Below are 25,104 nucleotides of genomic sequence, written 5' to 3' on the forward strand. Positions count from 1 at the left end.
ACACCCATGTTGAGGGCATGTGGCCTGGTATGGTTCAGGGCTGCATACTCGTCCCTCCCTATTCTTGGCCAGTCAGACTGCATGCTTAAATTAATGGTCTGGAATGGATTTCTTGGGGGACCTCACCCAGGGACTTCCTTAAAACCCATTCAAAACTCAAAGGGTCTGGTGTGTATTTTGTGAGAACTCTGCACATTTTTTTTCATTCTTGCTGTAGGATTTTCTACAGCAAAAACATTTTCAAAGACAAAAAAATTATACAGCTTAAATTGCCAAATGACATTTATTCAACCCTACCATTAATAAGTAATTGACAGATTCTTTGGTTTTGTTTTTTTAAAGAACAGCACACAAACCCCAAAATACATAGCAGACCCTTGAAGCTGTCATGTTTTTTTTCTGCAATTTTAAAACTTTTTTCTTTTGTAATTGCCAGTTCTGCTGCAGCACTTTCTGTATATCACAAAGGTGTGCCCCCTCTCACTGCAAAAAACATACAGGAGGGCTCAACCACCTTATGCATTACCATTGATACGTTTATTAAATCCACAGAGACAAATGGATACTCACATGCTAATGAGAAACATCAAGCATTCTGGGAACAAATGGCTGGATCCTGACGCGTTTCGGGGCTCATGCCTCTTTCATCAGAGCTATGTGCCCCTTTTCAGACAGGATTAGGACACGTCTCAGGCAGGTTTTTCAAAAGAATCTGACATTTCTAATATCATACTTTAGGCATTTAAAAAAATCTCTGCTCTTTGCCTAATGTTTTTCTAAGACTTTTTTTTGCATGTTACATGTTCCCCAGGGCAGTTCCCACACCCATGCAATTTTGTTTACACTCGCTTACCTGTTAGGCAGATTCATGAAGTTCAGCCCTGGTCAATCCAAAACCAGGCCAGTTTGGCTGATCACAACTTTGTAATCTGCAGAACTCCACTGTCAGTTTGATCGCAGATCCTTCAAAATGTTATCAAAGGCAAAAACCACAATTGCTCCCCCTCTCTCCCTCCCCTACTACCACCACCACCACCGCCGCAATGTCACAAGGAAGGAACCTCTCCTCCTGGCCTCTTCCCAAATTTAAGTCACAGTTAAGAAATCTTATTTTGCTTCATAACTAATGTTTTGTGGGTTTTTTTTTTTTATTTGTTTTTTTTTTTTATTTTAATAATGTAATAGGACAGAAATAGTACAATATTTTTCATGGGAAATAATGACGAAGGTTTCATAGCTCTCAGCAGAAATGTGCATATGTCAAGTATGGAGTCTAATAAACACAAGGTATAATTAGATTGTAAATCAAACTGCCAGTCCAGTAACTGTGTAGGCGGTAAACCGTGGTCACTAACGCAGTTGGCTATAGTTGTAATTACTACTAAGATAATTGCTTAATTGTAACTTTGTTAAAACAATGAATCCCTCAGCACTGCAACCTTTTGGCTGTTTTTTTATCCATCAAGAAGGGAAGTAAGTAAAAAAAATGTCTGTATATATATATATATATATATATATATATACATATATGTAATAGAAGAGGGCACACATTTCATATAATCAGGCTTTTTTAGAGTTAATAAAATATTCTGTATGCCCACCTAAGAACTGTTCAAATTATCTCAAATTGTGGGACAAGTGTGTAAAATTGTCAATAAGGAGGTTAGATTTTAATGCATGACACATTCTTGTCCCCAAAGTAAATGTAAATTCTAACAGTACATTTCTCTAATTAGCTCCCCTTTCTTCTGTTAAATATACCATTTAAAGCATAGCTCCACTTTTGTTGGGGAAAAAAACATTCCCCCCTGGGTGATCTATGTACATTGCAAGGATTTTAACAAACATTGTTTGATTCCTACTTTTTGTTATTCTGAAGAAATCTCTGTGTGTTTATCTGTATCCATGTGGGAAAGTGAGTCTAATGGGAGTGGTTTCATAATTATCAATCAGCTGTGTACCTGCAGGGCTCTAATGAGGAAAGCTGTTGAGCCTGCATCCTTTTATTGTGATTTCCTAATAAAAGTATCTCACCACAAATTACATTTTTGTTGCAGGGGATGCCTAAAATCTGACTTGCATTTTAGGCAAACTTCTGGGAAAATTATTGAGCCAATCACACAAGCAGGAAATTATGTTTCTGGGGGCGTTCTGTATACATTTTGTGTACAGAATAGCTCCAGGTAGTCATATTGCATTGCATTTTCAGAAAATTACAGAGCTACAGATTGAAAAGGAAAGGTCATTTTTAATACCATTCAATTACAATATGACCTGTGTCGCAATTCTATACGCTATTTTTTTTTTTCTTTATTTGCTATTTTCTTTTTCCCCACAAAAGTGGAGTTACCCTTTAAATCATTTTATTATATCTGTTCAACAAAATAAAAAAATAAAATAAAAAGAAAATAAATAAAAAATAAAGTAGCTGTTCATCCAGGCAGAAATCCTGCAAGCTGATAACATTGTGTGCTTTCTGCCTCTGAATTGTTATCAGCATTGTTCCCTGCTATCTATATGGGCTGCAAAACACTGCCTCCTGGAGAAGAGAGGGAGGGGTTATATAATCCTAACACAGTGTTATGAAGACCTAACACAATCCCCATCCTAAAATGATAATTCTGCCTTGTACAGTTGTCTCCCTAGGGCCCGAAGTGTGTTAACAGGATTACCAGTTTGAAAAAAAGGAAAAAAAATGAGGGAGCTACCACATTTAAGGACAAGTAAGCTGCAATACTATTATTTTTTTCCTTGGATTTAGATATTCTTTAAGTACACCTTAAGTATCACACCACCATAAAGTGATATTTAGGGTATGGATGGACCTCATAGGCTGAGCCAACATACGTTTTCATACATTATTATTAATATACAAGATTTGTATAGTACCAACAGTTTGTGCAGCACTGTACAAAATAAAGGGAAACAGTACAGTTACAATACAATTCAATACATGTGGATTTGGAGGGCCCTGCTCAAGTGAGCTTACAACCTAAAAGGGAAGAAAAAGAGATACAAAAGGTAAAACCTATGAGGGATGAGCAGATGGGAGAAATGAATTTTCAGAGATCGCCTGAAGGCAGACATAGTAGGCAGACAGAGTAGAAGATAGTCAAACATTTGTGGATGGTTTTGTATCTTGTTTTTAGTATTTTGAATTATATTGATTGGGTGATCAGAAGCTAGTGGTGGGATTGGCAGAGATGAGTGGTGGACAGGTCTTCGATCTTCCAACAGATTTTCTTAAGAGGTTTTCTTGCCATAGTTTCCAATGCTGTTGCTGTCCACATGTACAGTATTTAGAGTGATACCACCCACCTTAACTTTTTCCAGCTCTCCCTATTGCAAAATATAATATTAATAAAACAACAAGGAGAGTAGAGACTCCTTGTTATAGCTTCAGCAAGTATACAACAGATCTTCGAACTCACACAAACACAGGCCACCAGTAAAGTCCCAAAGAGATATAATAAACTATAGGTGATTAAAGTGGATCTTTAGGGCTCTTTCACACAGGCAGACCGTTCAGATCCGCCTGTCCATTTTTTTGGCGGATCTGAATGGTCCCCCCATGCATCCCTATGGGGCATCGGATGTCAGTGGAGACATGTCCGCTGACATCCGATCCGATCCAATCCCTAAAATCTGGACGGATGGAAACCCTATTTTCCATCCGTCCAGTGGATCGAATCGTATGGGATCGGATGAGAACGGACCGACGGTTTCGGTCTTGCGCCCATGCTCATCACTGACCCTGGGGAATGAAGTGCACTGTGCTCCCTGTGACTCCTGAAACATGGACATCACATATCCCAGGAGTCATAGACTTTCATTCACAAAAGGAGGTGAGAGTAATGCCTAGCAGTGCATCATCAGGAGGCCCGATGGCTGATCCTGGAAAAGAGCTATCAGCCTCCCGGGGATGGTCACACAAGGACATGGTGGTGCAAAAGACCCAAGTGGTGACAGAAGAGAAGAGGATCTCAACAGAACAACACTGGGTGGGTGAATATCTGAATTGTGTTTAACTCTCAAAAAAATAATTCTCCAGCCTCTGCCAAAAACTCATTTCAGTTTTGGGTTGACTGGCTATTACTAATTTTCCTTCAAAAAATCATCCCTACCTGACTGTGAAGCTGCATCAGTGGTTACATACTGTAGATCAATATATCTAACTTTACTGTGACTTTCTTGATATGCATGGTTGTTGTGGGTCAGTATTTCAAAAGGTTCAGAAGCTAGGTAAATAACATTTTCAGAAGAGGTCAGCAGTGCCAGCTGCTGTATTTCTTTCATTACTATACATTCTGCTGGATTAGAGCGGACTGGAATGTAAAAGGATGCAAACCTTTTCAATTTTTTATTTTTTTTGGACCTAAAGGACTTGGAAGTAATCAACTGTAAACAGATGCACGCCCATTTACCCATAGATCTGCATGGAACTTCCAGTAAGGTCTGCCTGAAAAACTGACAGGTGGACCTGATCGGACCACCTGTGTGAAAGTGGCCGAAAGCATAAGTCCTCCTGGCTGTATGGCTACAGTTGATGATCTGCTAATAATCACTAAAGCTCTGTGTGTCCTTTAAAGCATATCTAAACCCCAAAACAAGGAAAATATTGCAATTTACCAGTCCTTAACCACTTCCCCTCTCACACCTGTACAAGCCCTGTGCACCAGAGCAGTTTTTACATTTCTGCTATAGATCTGTTTGATCGGCAAATTTTAATTACTTAAAGTGGTTGTAAAAGCAGAAGGTTTTTTACCTAATGCATTCTATATTATCATATGGTCTTAGCCTGACAAATCAAAATGAATGGAGCTGCCATGTCTGAGTTTGCACAATATTACAATTGTATTCCTACAATTAAGTATTCTTAAAGCGATTGCAAAGTCAAATTTTTATTTGCAATTAAAATAACATATTATACTTAGTGGTTTCGCAAAGTGCAGCCTGGATCCTCCTCTTCTCGGGCCCCTCTTGGGCTCTCCTGGCTCCTCCCTCCTGTTGAGTGTCCCCACAGCAAGCAGGTGAGCTTGCGGTTCGGCCTTGCTCCCCTCTCTCCTGACTGGATTACAGAGTTTAATTGACAGCAGTGGGAGCCAATGGGGCCGCTGCTGTGTCTCAGTCAATCGGGAAAGAAAGTCCTGGACAGCAGAAGCACTCGTGGACATTGCTGGATAGAGATGGGGCTCAGGTAATTATTAGGGGGGCTGAGGGGGGCTTCTGCACACAGAAGGCTTTATATCTTAATGCATAGAATGCATTAAAATAAAAAAACCTTCTAACTTTAAATTCCCTTTAAGGCCAAAACATTTTTTTTAGTATGAGATTGATTATGTAATGTTAGAAGTTTTTTTTAGGTTGCTACTGCTCTCTTGTTGCCCTTTGTAGAGAGTTCACCTCACTCCCCTTGCAGGTGGAATTGCAGTGCGACTACAGTGGGGACCTACCCACTCACTCATATCTAGTGCAGTGCTAGGCTAGAAAGCAATTGTAAAAATAATCCACACTAGAACTCCCACAAACATAGTTGCACTGATGCAGAGAATGTGTGAAAAGTAATAATATCAAAGTCAATAAAAAAATTCAGTTCCTGTGATATACAACAATAACAGGATGACAATAATTAGTGTCAACACTGTTGAAATCAATATACCAACATTAGACAACTCCTCACTACTTCCTAGGACACTCTGCAGAACATAGGACCCTGTGCATGCACCCTGTGCATTAAAAATTCTTCTGCCTTTTTGGAGCTGAAAGCAGTACACCCCCCATGTATATGAACTTTTAGCTTCTGATTATTATCAGACATTGTTCAAGCACATATTATATCTTACAATCTTTTGTTCACCTACAGTATATGTTATTTGCTGCAGATAACATAAATGCACACCTCCCAACTTTATGAGATGGGAATGAGGGACATCTATTAGCAAAAGTATGTAGGCATAGGACACACCTCCTGCCACGCCCCCTTAGAATTATGCAAAAAAAAAAGATTGGTTAAACCAGCAAGTCCATTTTTACTACTACTATCCCTTTATATTGGCTTTTGGAATTTACAAATGCAGCAACTTAGAAATTAGATGAAAGGTTTAGCACTGGAAAACACTTTCTGAAAGATAAAAAATGCATTTTATATACAATTATATAGATAAGACCAAAATGAGGGACAAATGAGGAGGAAAAAGGGATGGAGGGACTTTGTTTCAAATTAGGGACAGTTGGGAGCTATGTAAATGCCCACTTGTAAAACAGCACCAAAATTCCTAGGGTAAACATTTGAATCATTAGTGAATATCAAATAGATCTTGTAGCATTGTGGCAGTGCCGATCAGTGTATTTTTATAGCAGAGTCGTCCCCACTGTCAGAACACAATAGCACAGTGGGGAGGGTTCTTACTTCCACCCTGTTTGTGCAGATGATTGGGGAACCATTCAGGTTTTTCTGATCATCTATGGGCAGCCTAAGAGGTGCTTACTGTATATATTTTTATTGTATAAGGAGATTGTAATACAGTATTCATTACATTTGCTAATCATTCATGTATAAATGCACTTACTTACATGAAATTAACTTTTTTGTCTGATGGATTATATTCATTTATTCAAGGTTATTTTTAAGGTAGAGTTACTTTAAAGTGAACCTGCGCCTTGCCTACACAGGTAAAAGCAACAGGGTCATTTAACTAAGGATGGAGTTCAGGTTCACCACCACCATGGGTTCAAAGCGAATCCTGCAGGTTCAAGATTCAGGACCCTGGTGAATTTTTGTGCAGATTCATTCAGGAGATTTTGTTTAAAAACCATAATGCATTGCACACCCTTTAAACTATGGCGAACAGGCTGGCCATAGATAGATCAGAATTCAGCTGGTTCAGCAGGGACCAGCCAAATGTCAATCCATCTATGGAAGTTCCTGCTCTACAGAAATTGTCGTTGGAAAATGTTTCATTTGATCAGTGGCAGCACTGATCAGTGTATTCTGACAGCAGAGGAGTGCTTGCTGTCAGAATACAATACCACAGTAGGGAGGAGTCCTTCACCTCGCTTGTGTGGATGGGGAAATATGTTTTTTTTTATTATTATTAGCCTGCCAGCTGAACAGAAACTATGCATATATGGCCAGGCTTAGGCCAGGGGCCAGGCTAGGGGTTTAAAAAGGAGGCAAAATCCAGACATGGTGTCAGTGAATTGAAATCTGTTGTAGGGACATCAGGTAGAAAAATGTACTCTAATTTTGATTTCTAGCTGTTCAGACAACCAACTCCTTCGCTGCCTTTTTTCCCTATTTTTCTGGGATATGTATGCCTTTTTTTTTTATTTTGTGATTTGAGTTCAACAGTTACTTTTAGTTGCTGTCCTCTCTAAAACAAACTTTTTTTCTCGCAAGGCTTCACTGTAAAGGGCTTTTATTTCAGGGGGTGGTATTTGTGGGTTTTAGTTTTTTTTTACGTTGATACTACTTTTTTTCCCCCTATAAAACGTAGACTTATGTTTCAGAGTGGTATTTTTGGGGGTTTCATTTCTTTGTGTGTTCTTTATTTTATTGTTGTTGATATAGACTCTTTTAGGTTTAGGGTGCTTAACCACTTGATTTCCGAAAGGTTTTACCCCCTTCATGACCAGGGCATTTTTTGCTATTCAGCAGCACTGCACTATTTTAACTGGCAATTGCGCGGTCATGCAATACTGTACACAAATTCAATTTTTTATAATTTTTACCCACAAATAGAGCTTTCACCACTGGGTTTTATATTGTTTGCGATATAAATAAAAAATTTTAAAAAAGAGAAAGTTCCTTCCTCTGGATCAGCTGTGGGTATAAGATAGTGTATATGGAGGTTTTACATTTGTGTGTGTTTTGTTTTTTTTCTGGGTTGAACTCAAACTTGTGTCTTTTTATAGCCAAATTAACTATGCAACTATGAAAATTTTGAAAGAAAAAAAACAATATTTTCTTTTGTTTTAGGCCAAAATGTATTCCACTAAATGTCTTTGTTAAAAGAAAAATCCCTCTGAATGTATATTAATTGGTTTGCTCCCTTGAAGAATTGTTGGACAGGAAAAGATGCCTACACCTGGAAAAACCTGTAAAGGTCGATAAAGCTGACACTTGTACTCTCAGGGAGTTGATCGATAGAGCCAGATCTAAATCGACTGGAAGAAGCCCAGAATATTTAGAACTTCTAGATCAGTACATGATCTGTCAACAGCAGACATGTATTGCACAGACTTTGACCAGATTCTTCTGTAAACTTTGTTTGTGTTCACTCTTCTAGCATGCAAGAAAAAGATGACTCAGGAGGAGCAGCCAAGGACCTCCAATCTCAAGAACCAGACCGTCAGACGTAACTGTGCTGGACATGGATGTATAAATGGACCCAGTGACAGAAGGTTTGGCCTGATGAGAAGGGGCACTGGGTTCCAGTAGCTAAACAGTGCTAGCAAGGGAAACCATGGTCTAATTGGCCAATAAGGCATTACTGCCACTACCTCCACAACGTTGATTCAGGGTTTACATAGAAACCCGAGCCTGACCAGGACTTGAAGAAACGCACAGGACCCGCTGCATTCGCCATGATCAGTCTGGGCATCTGCACCTGAAAAACCTCCACATGTAGAGACTGTGTGCTGTTGTCCAACTGGACTCTAGAAAGAAAGTATGTTAGAATATTCTGGACTCCGGGGAAATAAGCCTCTAAGGTGAAGGCTTGATTCTTCTCAGCTAGCTTCCTGTAATAGAGAACAGGCTGTGAGTCCCTCCTTGTCTTTTAATGTAGCAGACCGCCATAGTGTTGACTACCCGAAGAGCACTGACGCTCCCTTTGTCATATGGTGAAAGGCCTGTAGGGTTTACAGGCCCCGTAGTTTCAGAATGTTCAACACAATCTTGTGAAATTGACAGCCCCACCTGCCTTTAGCTATCCCAAACGGGCAGCAAGCCCCCCCCCCATCCCATATGAGTGGTACCGGACGTGATTGTTGACCAGGAAATGGGGCAATAGAATGGCAAATGAACCAGTTTCTCCATTGCAGCTACCAGGAGGCTCAGTCTGATGACTGAGGTTATGTAGATGACTTGAATTTTGCTTCCTGGCTCCCACTGCTGCAGAAACCCCTCCTGGAAGGGCCGCCTTCTCCGGAGCATCCACTTGACCATCGGATCCATACACACCATCACGTCGATCATTTTGGACACTGAAAGGCACGCAGGTGGGAAGAAGACAGGGCCAGGAGTACTCTGTTCCAGAACATCCAGATCCAGAGACAAAGCAATGGTCCTCTTGATTATATCGAATTGAATCCTGAGGCACGCAAGAGACTGAATGGGCTCCAGGTGTCTCTTATCCAGAATCAGCTGCCAGCTGAATTTTGAGGAGCAGCTACTGTCTGTCTTGGGACAGTAGGAGAAGAACATCCAAGTAACTATGCAGGTGTATGCTCCTTGCTTTGATAAATACCTTAACAAACAATAAGTTCCTTAAAGCACACAGGGTGATGTTGAAAGCCCGAATGGTAGACAAGCAAGCTGGAGATGATCTTGACCTACGATGAGCCGAGGGAACTTGCGAAAGTCTTCTACAATGGGCACATGATAGTAAGCATCTTTAGGTCTTTTGGAAATGAGTCAGTCACCTGGCTTGACCCCCTATGAATCAGGGACAATGTTTCCATCTTGAACTTCTCCTTTTGATGGAAATTGGTTTAGATGCGTGAGGTCTAAAATCGGCCTCTGCAAGCCACTCCTCTTCATGACCATAAAGAGGGGGAGTTAAATGCTCTGAAATCTCACGCATTCCTGTACTGGCACAGCAGCACTTTGTGACACCAGTGACTTTACGTAATACAAGAGTATAGGCTTAATTTTACCTCGGAGTGAGGCAAAATCCGTGGAAACGAATACGAGATAAGGAGGAGTTCTGATGGACCATGCGTGTCCTGAAAAGATGTTCTAATAGTCTGAAGTTTAAACTCAGTGGCTTCTTGGATACCCGAGGTCAAGCTTTTAGCATACTTCTGAGGGGATATTTGGCCTCTTCACCAGCTCTTCCTAAAATCCAGACCTGGTCTGTAAAAACGTGCGACCCTCGCACGCTCTGAACTTTGTCCTCTAGACTGTCTCGTTTTTCAGGCCTAGCAGGCGCCGGTCCTGAAGCAAAACCCAACTTGCTAACTGTGGGCCGGGTTATGGTGCTTTCCAGCTTGCCAAAAGATGAAGCTCTCTCAAAGGTATCTTACACTAGGCCTGTTAGAGACGAGATCAGCAAGCCCAGGCCCGAGCCATAGCACTCAATTTGCTGTAGCTGACAGGAGCAAAACCCATGCCACTATGTGGATGATGTCAATTGGAGCCTCACCATGGAAACCGACACCAGTTCCTGAACTACCGAGTTTCTGAAAATGCTCTTGAATTCTCCTACATTCTCCTTCCATGTTTCCATCACTTTAAACATGACCACAAGAGCCCAGGCCGAATTTCAGGCCATTCACTGCATCCTTCAAGGAAGAGCGACCATGTTTGCTTACCTCATCAAGGCTTCAACAACTAGAGAGACAGCCTTTAGATGTTTCACATCCTTATCTCTGAATAGATAGAGCTTGGCCATCTTGCTCAGAAGGGAGGTATATCTTGCGACCTTGCTCCACTGATCCAAAATGATGTCCCTAATTTCTGTTAGGAACGGGAATTTAGAACGTGCTTTCCAGAGGTGCTTAACTCTGCCTCACTTTCTGAGGTCTTCATAGATAGATGACTTGGTTAAGACAGTTCCAGTTCTGGCCGTCCCTAGTGGGTCTCTAGTGGGAGAACACGCCGTAACAGCTGTTGGACTTTGCTTGTAGCGTGTACTCCACTCTTTAAGGGTTATCTGCACTACGCGCCTCACCAGAGATTCCATTTGCTGGAACTCACAATCCCCTTTTCCAACTTCCTGGGATTAGTATGGCTCACACAGAGACTTGCCCGCTGAGACTTATGTCCTGCATCCCCAGCAGGCTCCTTCCTTGGAGCGGCTGACATGGCGGTGGATGTGGTGCCTAAATGGGGATTCAGAGCTTCTGCTATGAAGGCTGGACCTTGACCGTGACCAATGATGGACTTAAAAATCTAAAAAGAAAAACAAAATAGGGTAGAAAGGAAAGGGTTAAAAAAACCAAATGGAGTGCCCAGGCAAGCGAGGAAAGGAAAAGGTTAAACACACCCTCTCATCCTCTCTACACAAGGGCTGTGATACATCCATAGCATGGGAACTGCATGAACAGGCAACCTACACAAGTGATAGAACCATCAGGATCACATACACAGGTGGCACACAAGGGTGTTAATGCAGAGCATATACCTGTGACGATTGCACACAGCATTTAGGGAAACTGCTGCAAGCTGCCCACAGAAAATTCCAATATCAACAGTACTGACCGCTGATTGAATTTCCCCACTGTAATAAACCACCGCCGCCCACAGCGGTCATGCGCTGAGTCCCTGGGCAGAAGTAACCCAGGGGCGTTAGGCCAGAAGAGAACACGGCGGCTTGGAACGCAAATGTGCTCCAGCTGCCATAGGCTGGAAGACATTAGAGCCAGGGAAGAAAAACAGAAACACACACAACTGCTGCCATGGTATATGCAATATAACAGTATACATCACCGCACACGGCATTCCCCACGACCATGCCTGGATTCAGAAGACGCTGCTGCAGGCTCTTAGGCCATACTGACGCTTTGCCTGCCATTGGCCAAGCTTAAGCTCTTCATGACAATGCATCCATCGCCCTTCTCCACCCTGCTAATAGCTGGGGACTGCTGGGGACTCTACATGGCACCAAATCCATTACCCTTCTCCACCCCACTAATAGCTGGGGACTGCTGGAGACTCCACACGTCTTGGGGCATAGCTTGCCGAAAAACCAGGCCTCGATAGTGGACACTTTATCCAAGAAAAGACTTTGACCAGTCTAGTCCTTAGGTGGAGGACAAAAAAGGAACATGGCCTCTGGCTCAGAGCAAAGATTTATGGGAGTGGGGTCCTATAGGGGAGGAGTAGAGGCGGGATAAACCTATACGTATGCTGCCATGGAGTCTGTCAGGAAATTAAAAATGTATGGGCTGTCTTACAGCTTGCAAAAGGGTCTTTCTCTTTGCTTCTATTCATTAATAGAGAGGCAAGAGAGTGTAGGGAATGAAAGAATGGGCAGCTGGTGGGGTGGTGGGGAGAGACAGTAAAGTAAACTGGGTCAGTACAAGTGTTTACCATAACCATGTCTTAATTGTTCAAATTGTTTATTGAATTAACAAGAAACATATCGTACAGTGAACATAAGGTAGACCTTTGTGATGGATCAAGCATTCTATGGTTACAAAAAGGAACACAGAGTATAGCCTTATGGATGATATACAGTAAAACAATAATGCAAAACTAAATATCGTTTACATATCTAAGTATAGTATTGAAGTGCCATTGAAGTCTTGTTGGCTTAACACATACAATAATGAGAGGTTATTACAAACAAAAAATAAGGCCAAGGCTGAGGAGGAAAAAAGAAAATTAGAGATAAGAGAAGAAAGAGGGAAAGGAAGAAAGATAAAGAACGAGAGATTCCTCAAAGGTACCATAACAATGTCTTATACCACCAACCCTCCTCTTCATCATTACAGTCAGTACACCTGGACTGATATACAACGTATTAGAGGCCCAAGATGTACACATACCCTTAGATGATATCCCTTTCCTGCCCACACTTTTGACTTCTACATCTCCACTGGGATATTTGAATATTTGCAGAGTCTGATTATTGGCAAGGTTGTTAAGACTTCTGTGTTGTATGTTGTACATTTTTTCTCAGTGAATGCTGAGTAGATTTATTGTTCTTTTCCCTACCCCCTGAGTGCGTTCTTTTGTAAATCACCTTATCTGCTCTTTTTTTCTAAATAAAACGATTAGAGTAAAAAAAGAATTTTGTTGGCCATGTGAAATTTTTTTCCCCCAATAAATGCAACAATAAATAACCATATTCTGTATAAAGAACATACAATTGAATACATTTACATGTATATTGGAAACTCAAACGATATTTAAAATGTTGTAAATATTCTGGATGTTGTTTCTTTAACTTAGTGACTTTGTTTGGATCTGCAGGAGTGTCTTTTCCCTCAGCCTTTGAGGTATTTTTTTTTTTTTTTTCCGAAAAACAGTAAAGAAACTGCACTTTTTATTTTATTTGTTTACATGAACATTAGCGATACATTTTCATTCTCTACAAATACAGCACATGGTAGTGATGATTCCTGCAGACTTCCTTTGTGTCACATTGTCAGCGAGGTGCAGATGTCAAACCCGAGGTCCATTTTCATCGTGTTTTCAAAATATCCTTTCTAGTTTGTGCCATGACCAGAAAAAAGCAACTGCAGAACAAAAAAAAAAATGAAGATTAAAGTTAAGCTCCAAGCAGATAGCTTTATACACAGTTGAAATACATCTACAGTATGTTACCTGTCTTACCTGCCAAAAGATTTGTAATTTTGTTCAGCCAGGCTTCAGGTCAACACACAGCACAGCCAGATCCCACACTATCTAGTACATTTCTATAGAATCTCTGACAATTAAACAATACAGTCTGGTCTAGGACCTGGTCAAAATGCAATCTGAGAATAAAGGTTCATTTAAAGGTTCTTTAACCACTTAAGCCCCGGAAGATTTTACCCCCTTCCTGATCAGGCCCTATTTTGCGTGAATTTAATGGACAATTGCGCGGTTGTGCCACACTGTACCCAAATTAAATTGATGTCCTTTTTTTCCCCACAAACAGAGCTTTCTTTTGGTGGTATTTGATCACCTGTGCGATTTTTACTTTTTGCGCTATAAACAAAAAAATAGCGACAATTTTGAAAAAATAACAATATTTTTCACATTTTTTTTATATGAAATTCCCCCCCAAAAAAATGTAAAAATCAAAATTTTTTAACATTTTAGGCCAATTTGTTTTCTGCTACATATGTTTGGTAAAAAAAATCACAATAAGCGCATTTTGATTGGTTTGCGCAAAGGTTATTGCGTTTACTAACTAAGGGAAAGATTTCTGTCATTTTTGGTGTTTTTTTTTTAACGAGTAATGGCGGCAATCTGCGGGGTTTTTTTGCGGTACTGCGACATTGCGGCTGACAGATTGGACTGACTGACATTTTTGACACTTTTGGGGTTACCAGTGACATTACTACAGTAATCAGTGCTATACATATGCACTGTTACTGTAAAAATGACACTGGCAGGGAAGGGGTTAACTTTATTGGTGATGCAGGGGTTAAGTGTGTCCCTAGGGGCGTGCTTCTAACTGTAAAGGGGTGTGGCTAGTGATGTAAGCACAGAGACATACAATCCTACATAGCAGGACCGTATGATCTCTGTTCTTACATCAGGGAGAATGACAGGCGGCTTTGTTTACATTAGCTGCCTACCTTTCTCCCTCTCCACAGGGAGATCGCGAGTGGCCGGCGGACATCGGGTCCGCCGGTCACACGCGCGGACTTCTTAGGGAACGAGCGGGGCCAGGAGCGCGCTCGCCCCCTAGAGGCTCACAGGCTAGCGACGTAGTCCTACGTCGCTTTGCCTGTACGGGGCTGACCGCCGCAGTAAATAGTCGTGCGGCGGTCGGCAAGCGGTTAAAGTTCATAGATTTCAGAGGCGCTGGATATCAGAGCTTCTCTCAATTATTTTTTTTTTTATAACATTTTATTGAAGTTCAAGAAAACTCATTTTACAAACAATTTCAAAAATTGAACCACAGAGATGATGTGATAACATAGAAGTAATTGCGACCAGAATATTGTTCACAATTAATGTAATAGAATCACGAGGAACTTCAGAGCATAGAATGAACTGCAAAGAAACTGTGGGATGATATGAAATTTTCAGTGGCATAAAAAGGGGGAGGGGTGGGGCAGGAGGGGAATAAGAAGGAGGGAGCAGGCGGGTAAGGAAGAGTTGTAGAGAGGGGGGGGGGGAGGGGAGGGGGGGGGGAAGGGAGGATAGGGTGGGAGGAGGGGTGAATGGGAAGATGCGAAAAGGTATGAGGGAGAAATGGATTCGGGTACGGAGGAGAGAGGTAGAGGTTAATGATAATAAGGTTGTGGCATACAGTAGAAGTCCTTTGCCATATACTACATATGTAACCTGGATATGGGGGAAAACTGTGCGTCACATGGGCAAACATGAAAAAGTCAAGCATAAAAGACACCTTCAGAGGTATTATTGATAGCACTCGGTTTCGGGTGGGAGAGCTTCTCTCAATTATAAGTGCTAGGCTGTTCCAACAAAGAAACGGGGAATGGTGAAGTTGGTATCAAAGAAAATTAAGCATGGAGATCTCTCACCTCCAAAGTTCACCCAACATGAGCAACAAATCCAAGAAACAGTGAATCCAAGAAGCTTCGTCATTTATGCCATAGAAGAGGCAGAGCTGCTCTAACCACATATAAGAAAGCTACAGCTTATCAAGGGAATATAAGTGGGAACCTTGAGTAGGAAAAAAAAAAAAACATCTTTACAGATGAACATTGCGGTCAGTTGCAGGGAAAAGACCTGCACTGGTTACAGCACACCGAGAGCAAGCAGCATCCCACTACTGATCCATCTTCGACATCTCCAGTATCATGTCTAATAGAACATTTACAAGAGCTAGACTAGGCTGGATTAGGAACAGAAAGTGTGTTAAGGACAAGATCACCAGGAAATTTTGAATGCGTGAAACATCCATGAACCAGATGAAATATCCAGACTAGTGCTTAATCCAAGCATTGTTTGCCAAGCATTTTATGTGAGGCAAAATTGTCTGGTGGGTCATTCACCCAAAGGAGGTTCGGAGAAGCACTTTGGGTGAACATTTTAAGTGAGAGATCTGCATGCTTGATTTTCTTTGACACCAAGGTCACCATTTCTTTGTTGGAACTGTTGGGTATTTGTAATTTAGAGACACTGATATTCATTTCAGTGCCTCTGAAATCCTTGAACTTTTTCCCATGATTAAATGAATAAGGAGGCTGAGGACAGACTAACACCATTATTGTTATTGATTTGCCTGTTGATTTTTAGTTTTTTTTTTTACTGTTTATTCACAGTGCGGTGAGATAGTTGATACAGTGAAATCATCATGCTGCTCTCTTAAAGGGTGACTCCAGTTTCGTGGGGTAAAAAAATAGCAAATAAAGAAAACATAGCGTATACAATTGTGACACAAGTCATATTGCAATTGAACGCTATTAAGGCCCCTTTCACACTTGTGCAATCTAAAAGTCGCACGATTTTGCCACAATTTTGGCTGAACTTGTAGCAAAGCCTGTGTAATCTTGAGGTCAATTTTGAGGTCTATGGACCTCAAAACGCATCAAAGTCGGACCAAAGTAGTGCAGGGACTACTGAGTCTTGAAGTCGCACAGATATGAATGGTACTCGTTGGAAATCATGGAGACTTGTCATGTGATTTTGCAGTCTAAAGTTGCAATATAAGTCACACAGGTTTGAAAGGGGCATAAAAATTACCTTTCCTTTTCAATCTTCAGCCACTGTAATTTTCTGAAAATGCAATGCAAGTTGGCTACCTGGAGCCGTTCTGTTCGCAGAACGTATACTGAACACCCCCCAGAAACATAATTTCCTGCTTGTGTGATTGGCTCACCAATTTTCCCAGAAGTCATATTTCAGGCACCCCCTGCAAAAAAATGTCATGTTTGGTGAGATTCTCCCAATAGGAACACGTGTAAAGGGATGCAGGCCCAGCAGATTTCCTCATTAGTGCTCTGCAGTTGCACAGCTGAATGATAATTATGAAACCACTCTCATTTGACCCACTCAGCTCAGAGGAACAAACAGGGATTTCTTCTGAATAACAAAAGGTAGGAATGTTCAACAAAGGTTGTTATAATCCTTGCAATGTACATACATCACCCAGAGGGGAATGTTTTTATCTCTACAAAAGTGGAGTTACACCAAAGAAATGCCGCTCTAAAGCCCCGTACACACGTACCGATCGTCGGCCGAACGATCGGCCATCTTTTGTCCGAGGGCTGTCGTGTCTGTTGAAAACTGCAAAAGACTGCACACGAATTTTGTCGGCCAACAACAGCCGACTGCAGAAGTGATGTCATGTGATGGTTAACTTTCCTTGTCTTTTTTCTTTTCTGAGCATGCCCAGTCTTGCAAATCTGCTGTCTGTCGGCCGAATTCTGTACTGACTGGCGAACAATCGGCCGTTCTGGTGTCGGCATACAAAAATGTTAATGCTTGCACGACAGATTCTGTTCGGCCGAAAGTGCGCTGTCGGCTGTCGGAAGCATCATACTAACAAGCCGAAAATCAGCCGATCGGTCGTCGGCCGAATCTTTTCGGCCGACAATCTGCATGTGTGTACGGGCCTTTAGTGAGTTACCGACTCTCACACGTTGTGAACAGGAACCCAGGGTGCTGCACAGCTCATCTGTGAGGACATGCAACAATCCAGAATATTGCTGCACTCCTTGATAACTTTATTGAAGTATTAAAATCCCATCACTGGTATGACAGGAACATAAAAAGTAACGCGTTTGGTGCTAAAGTCAGCGCTCACTCAAACCTTAAAAGTGGAGTTACACTTTAAGAGGCTGTAACTGGTAGGAATCTGTAAGGTATCTGGGACATCTTTACAGACCCCCCCCCCCCCCCCCGTGATTTAACAATACAGCCTGGTCAACAACCTGGCCAGAAGTGCAACTGGAGAATGAGGGAGCAGCAGAGCGATAGTGAAATCATCATGCTGCTCTCTTAGGTGACTGTAAGGGGTAGGGAGCTGTAAGGTAGCCAGAAACAACATTATCTGGGAAATCTCCACAGACCCCCCCTGTGATTAAACAATACAGCCCGGTCTATGACCTGGCTAAAAGTACAACAGGAGTATAAAGAAATAGCAGAATACTGGTGAATTTATCACTCTGTTCTCTTAAAGCAGTTGTAAACCCGAAAAAAAAAAACCTGCAAGACAAAGGCATAATGAGCTAGTATGCATCGCATACTAGCTCATTATGAAACACTTACCTTAGAACAAAGCCCAGACACGGACCGCCGGACACCGCTGTGGGCGCTGACATGATCCCTCGGCGTCTCTTCCGGGTTCGGCGGCTCCAGCGCTGTGATTGGCCGGAGCCGCAATGACGTCACGCGCATGCGTGCGGGAGTGATTTTCCGGCAAGCTCCCGGCAAGGAAAGCTGAAGGTCCGCCGGACCTTCAGAGCGCATGTGCCGCTCGCGTGAGCGGCTGCATGCACTGCAAATCTCTCCTAAACTGTGCCGGTTTAGGAGATATTAATTGTACCTACAGGTAAGCCTTATTATAGGCTTACCTGTAGTTAAAAATGTCAAAAAGCGGGATACTACCGCTTTAAGAAGCTGTAAGGGGACAGTTTATAAATATTTTCATACTAGTATCAAGCAAGTTTCACCAAGGTTTCACACAAAACTTAATCCAAGTATAAAATGTTTAAATCATGGGCTAAAGTTATGTGAATCATGTCTAAAAACATTCATAAATAAGTCCCTTAGTGTTAGATGGACAACAGAGCAATATCTCATAAAATGAGTGTTGCTATGCTGGGGATTACAAGAGGCTGTTAATAAAAAGAAGCAGGTGCTTATATTAATTATCCATATATTATCGTGACGGGCACATGAAGGCCTAGTTCATCAGCATTCATTCCTTCTGTAAAAAAAATATACAGAAAATTCTATCAGCATTATTAATGTTTTCAAGTATCTTGTGATGTACTTTATTTTTGAACTCTTAATTTTTGTTATCAAATAAACTGTATAATCTTATAGTACGAAGCGTTTGCTCCTTGTATAGCTTATACAGTCCGAAATCTTTTTTTTTCCTTTTGTCTATGCTTATATTATTTCTTTTTAAACATGCATCCTCAACACTCCAAAAAATAGAACCTAGCTGTGTGCTGGAAATGCAGCTGTGTCAATGCCACGCATTGGGGTCCCAATGAATGATGCCGTACAGCACATTGCTATAACTCACCACAGCAATGTACTATGAACAAGCCGTGCCGTGCATTTTTAACCGAAAACGGAATTAAATGGTTTATTTTTATATCTGCCCAACATTCCGCTTTACAACTGAAATCTACCAGATATAAAAGACACAAATGAATGTACCTCTATAGTCATCATTAAATGTATTTTACCACAATGTCCCTGGGGAGATTATCCTTCCGGGGTGCTTGAAGGGCCCTGTGTGCCCTGTCTAACTCCAGCCTATGTGCTGGGATGTTGGGAATCAGGGAGGCAATAAATCCTTGAACAGCGTCATGGACATCCTGAACTGCTTCAGGCAATCCTCTAATGCGAAAGTTGTAACGCCGTGAGCGATTTTCAAGGTCATCAATTTTGGAAATGGCGGTTTCCAGGCGATCTGTTAGATCCTGAATGCGGTCAGTGTTTTGGTTCGTCCTGGAGACTGTTTGGTCCATCTTGGACTCCATGATTTCAATTCTGGAACCCAGGTTTTGTAGGTCTGCTTGAATGGTGTGTGTGATTTGGCTTGCTGTCTGCGCTAAGCCATCAGACAGCATCTTAGAGAAGGCCGACATCATAGCATGAAAGTCCAAAGAGTGAGCAGGGGGAGTAAGCTCAGAGAGGTTGGATACTGAGGGGCTGCACTGTAGGCCTCGGACTGGGGTGTGGAGTAAATCCCCTAGGGTGTGCCTGATGAGCGACTCTGTGGAGGTAGGGGATGGGACCTCGATGATGCTGGTACTCACTGCGCCTTCCGGGAGTGCATGGGGGGTTGGGAGACCCCCTCCGTCGCTGTCCTCCATCCCCTCCGTCCCGGGATCTTGATCCTCCGGCGCGGGCGGCGCCATCTTGTGTAGGCCTGGAGCCTCCGCTCCGAAGCCCGGGTTGCGGGAGAGATCCCTGCGGACCGTCCCCGAGGCCATAGAACTGATCCTTGGTGTGCCCGAGTTGGATGGTGGGGTCCTGTGTCGGCTGCGCTGCTCAATGTGGCTGTATGGGGCCGGATGGTCTGGGGCGAGACGGAGCCTCGGAGCTAAGCGGCCATCTCCGCTGCTCCGCGCATGCGCACTGAGAAGATATCACTTATATGTTTCATCGACTGTAATTCATTAATTTGGAATGCAATTTAGAGGCATAGGTAAGTCTGTGAGGACGTTATGATCTCTCAGGGTGAAGCTTGTCAGAATTTCTGCTTGCTCAGAAATGATATTGAATGAGATCAGGAAGGCAAATTGTAAAGGTGGATTGAGGAGAGAGGGATCCACTGTTTAGGATAGATTGTAGCTGAGGCAGAAAGCAGGATAGGCTGGGCTTGAGCAAGTGAAGGATGGCAAAAAGTGAAGAATTCAGTGCCTACCCAGTCCACCGTGATATATGGATCGTCCCTTTAGGAAAAGTCCTGGATGCAGTGTCTGCTAGGCCTCAAACCTGTCTGCCTCCCTGCAGCGTGTATTTCGGACCAAAAAGCAGGATGAAGGTTCCAGGGAGGATCAGATTAGCTGTGGGTACACCGACTCTCCACCCAGGTGATCCTGGGAGCCGGATGGCTGCAGATTGGGGAGTAAGGTAGGCGATGCTCCTCTCTTGCCGATCCTGCTCAAACCCCTTTTTTGTAATCAACCCCGCAAAATATAGGCATCGGCCGATACCTATGCTCCCATAGGGCAGCTGGGGTGAGTGATGGGGCTCAGGATGATGTCCGGCAGCAAGATTATGGTGGATTGCCTCTTAGGCCTAACTAGGCCGCGATTGTAAATCTGCTCCCGGTGGCTCGATTTTGAAAATAATTGGATGATCGTGTCCCCCAGGGTCCTGAGAGGCTGGATGGGGCAAAGATGTGCTGCTCAGGTCCGTATTTAGAGAGGATTGCCGCGGATTAGCTATGCGATCGGCGGCGCTCCTCTCCAGTCCGCTTCCAGCCTACTCTGCAAATTTTTACTGATCAGGTCCCCTGGGTGATAGGGTGGGCGGTATTGAGGGTAGATTGTCCTCTGGAGAGGGGATGGAGAGCGGATGCGGCCGGATACTGCTTTAGGAAAGGCCGAGGCTTTTCCTGCGAGTAGGCCGCGCCTGGATGGCTGTGTTCGGCGGCTTTTGCGCTGTAAATTTTAGGTTTATCTGGTCCCCAGGGGTTAGGGTAGTTGATGTGAGTGGCGGATTCTCCTCTAGAGAGGGGATAGAGAGAGGATTGCAGTGGATTATTGCAAGGAGCCGGCGGAGCTCTTCTCCTAGACGTTCGCCATGTTCCTCATCCGGCCACGCCTCCTCATTAAATGTATTTTAAATGTAATTAGCGTAAATATGTGAATGTGACCTGGAATTAGCCTCTGGCAGTCACTGTACAGCAGAGCTTGAGTGTGGGAGAAAGAAGCAGCACAAGGAGCCAGTTAGTTATGTGCTGACAAGAAGGATGCTGATAGGAGGAGATACAGTAGTAGAATGACAGAGAGAGGAGCTCATCACTGTGCTGTCTTTTCTTTTACACTCCAGTCACAGGCTGGGGTGGTTCCAGGACAACCTGGTGGGTTCAATGATGCTGAGTTGCTGACTATCAGAGTCAAATAATTGAAGGTGATTATTGCCGCAAAACTGTTTTTGTTATTTTTGGTATTTTTGGTGTTTTATATTATCTGTACGAGCCGGTTCACACTGGGGCGACTTGGTCGCCTGACAAGTCACCGTGGGTCGCCTGCCGTAGATTAGAACAGAACCCGTTCTAATAGGAGCGACACAAGTCGCTCCGACTTAGAAAAAGGGTCCTGTACTACTTTGGGGCGACCTGGAGCGACCTGCATTGACTTCAATGATATGAAGTCCGTGCATGTCGCTCCGAGGTTGCGGTGCGCGCTGTGCACCACGACTTCACAGGTCGCCCCGGCAAGTCGGGTCGCCTGTATGTGAACCGGCTCTAATAGGCTAATCATTTTTATGTTGTTTGTTTTGGAGTTCTGCTTTAAAATGGAGTTCCACCCTAATTTTACACTTCACATCATGCATACCTATATCCCTTTCTAAACTCGATTTGGCAATTTTTTTTATTTTTTTTTTTATGTTCCCTTACCTTATTTTTAATGAGGAATAACTTCACTTCCTCCCACTTCCTCCTTATGAGGCCGCGGCCGCCGACATCATTTCCTGCTTTGCATTGACACCTGGGAGATGAGTGTCATCAATCCCAGGAGTCAATGCGCCTGCACCAGTGTCCTTCGTCACTTCCGGTGCAGGCACGTAATTTTCTGCCTATGGATGGAGAACAGCTTCTGGGCATGCGCAGGAAGCTGTGGGATGATGTGCTTGCCCCTGGAAGTGATGAGGGTATAGCATTCTGGGACTCGCGAAATCCAGGAAGAGAGACACTGCGGCTTCAGCTGCCCACACCGCAGATGGCAGCGCTGGACAAGATCTTCACAAGGTAAGTAATTCATGTTGCATTTAAACTAAACAGGGGACAGTTTAGAGGATAGCGTTGTTTAAATGTACTAGCCCTGACTATTCTAGGGGTATTTTTTGCTAAAAAAAAACAATATGGCCGGAATTCCGCTTTAAGTGAAATTGCAAACATTGTTAGAGAATCAAAAACCACAGTGCATAATAAGTGTTTTCTTTGTTTTTATTCCTGCTTTTTATGCTTGAAGGAAAATGACTATATGCACACTAACATGCAAAGATGTATATGGCTATTTGATGATATAATGCTTTGCTAATGTTGGTTCTGTTTTCCAGCCTTCTCCGTGTGAATGGTGTCGGTGTGAGCCCAGCAATGAAGTCCACTGTGTGGTTGCAGACTGTGCCGTACCAGAGTGTGTAAATCCTGTATATGAGCCAGAACAGTGCTGTCCAGTCTGCAAGAATGGTGAGTGTGATTTGGTTTCACTGTCAGCGACACTCATTTACTGTCATGGTAATGTATTACGACAGACTGTGCTGTTCTGCTCCTGCACACTTCTTCACTTTATTTTCCTATTTATTATAGCTCTTCTTTGTAGAACATATTATAACATGTCCTATGAAGTGTTTATGTTTCACATTCTTCTGACACAAAGCAAAGTACAATTTAATATAAAAAGCTGGGAATATATGACATCTCATTAATCATGCAGAATGATGGAATACATGGTGGTCATTTGCTATAAAGGAAATAATATCTAGCAATCTAAGGACACATCTGTAGACTTGTCTGTGCCGTATGAAGATTTAATAGCTTTGAGAATGCCCAGGGCCATAATATATAGACCAAATGCACAGTGCGGTAGCCCTATAGTTGATTTACAGTACATATTTTGCGGTCTAATATAGTGAGTCTATTATTATTTATATTGCACAAAATTCACTTTTAGCGGAAAGTGCATATTACAGTTTTTGGAATCACTGATGTATGCCAGTATTTGGTCAGTAACTACAATCTCTCGGGGGTTTTACTACGTATAGCTGAACTCCATTCAAGTAGCAAAATATATGTATGAAATACATATATAGAAACCTGCCCAATGATTAGCAATTTGGTGTTTGCTGTATTGTGATCCAAGTGCACCCTTATAGCTCAACCAAACTCTCCACTTCCACAAACTCTCAGCATGCTGATTGGACATTGAAGGAATAGCAGACACTGACAAGGTCATTCTTCTATAAAGTCTGCTCTCTCCTCCTCGTAGCATGTTCAATCATCAAAGCCAGTGCTGGTCCTCCCTATTCCAGTCTGGGTTACTGTACAGGGGATTCCAGGGAGTTCATATTAAGACAAATAAAGATACTAGGAGGAGGATGGTAACATCTCCAAGAAAGCCTTAGTGTAAACTTAGAACTCATAAAAAGAAGAAAAAAAAAAACAGTAAACCTAGTAGAGGGAAGTCTTGTCTAAAGCTGACCATACATTAATCATATTTCCCCTTTAACTAACAGGGTAAATTGAAAAAAATGACCTGATTCCCCTATCCACACACTCGTTGCCGGTGGGGGAAGCACTCCTACTGTCATATTGTTCTGGTGGTGGGGAGCCTTCCCTGCTGCCAGAACACACTGATCAGTGTTGCCGGCTATAGCCTGTAGAACTGATGGTTCAGGAAAAATCGGGCACGCTGGTTGTACAGAAGTCGGTAGATTGACTTGTGTACAACCAGCCTGCCCATACATGGATCAAAATGTGGCTGGTTTTTGCTCAACCAGCCAAATTTCAATCAATGTATGGCTGTCTTTACTTACTGAGCTTGCCTACCCCAAACTCCCCCTTCGAAAGGAAATACCATGTTGATTATGACATATCGGTTGATATTTTATATGTCACTGTCAGCTATTTATGGGTTTTTAAGATTGCATCATCATCAATATTTATAGAAAAATTATAGTTTTATTTATAGTCTCAGCTGTCATATAGATATTAAGGGAGAAAACCTAAAACATATCAAGAAAAATATAATGAAAAAAGTGCCCATAAGTCTATATTAAAATGGTGAAAGTAGTTTTCCTAGGTTGAACAGTTCTAATAGTTTGATGTATTAAAGAAGGTTCTGCAAAAAATAAATACAGAGGAAAACTGGAAAAAAAAAAAAAAAAGAGTAAGCGAAAAGCAGGTGAAAAGAAAAGTAGGAAAAAAAAAAAGAACACGAATTCTGTCCAGACACTTCCTATGATCTCTGTGTATTTCTCATTCTTGAAATGGTATTATGCAGTAGATTTTGTTTGATCAATTAACTATGAAATATACCATAGGATGGTTTAGGTTAAAAAAAAATAAAGAACTAGATGTTGGATCTCAAAGGACTCTCTAAATATCAGTGACTAAGTGATGTATAAATTCTGCAATTGATCTTTGGATAATATGGCCATAACAAGGAGATGTCTGAAAAGACCCTTCTTAACTGAGGTTTTTAAAAGTAACCAAAGTCAAAAAACAAATATTACATAAATGATTTAAGTTTCAATTCTCAATTGTTTCATTCTGTTTCTATAATATTCTGCATACATTTCATTGATGCCAATGTTTACCATTCATACTGCACTCTCAATAATCCATTTTGAGGTCACACATTCAAATGCACTGAAAGCAGAGAGTATAAGTGATA

At 42.2% G+C, this 25,104-nt stretch overlaps 1 protein-coding gene across 1 annotated transcript in view; it reads left to right on the plus strand.

The window, feature by feature from the left end:
• Positions 1-25,104, plus strand: part of VWC2L (von Willebrand factor C domain containing 2 like) — a 296,018-nt gene that overhangs the window by 118,039 nt on the left and 152,875 nt on the right. Inside the window, exon 3 of the mRNA XM_082260931.1 lies at positions 22,769-22,898. Within this exon, the coding sequence (XP_082117057.1) occupies positions 22,769-22,898 (130 nt within the window). The remainder of the gene's footprint in view (positions 1-22,768; positions 22,899-25,104) is intronic.

Source organism: Pelophylax lessonae (genome assembly GCF_965119305.1).
Source record: "Pelophylax lessonae genome assembly, chromosome: 6".
NCBI lineage: Eukaryota > Metazoa > Chordata > Amphibia > Anura > Ranidae > Pelophylax > Pelophylax lessonae.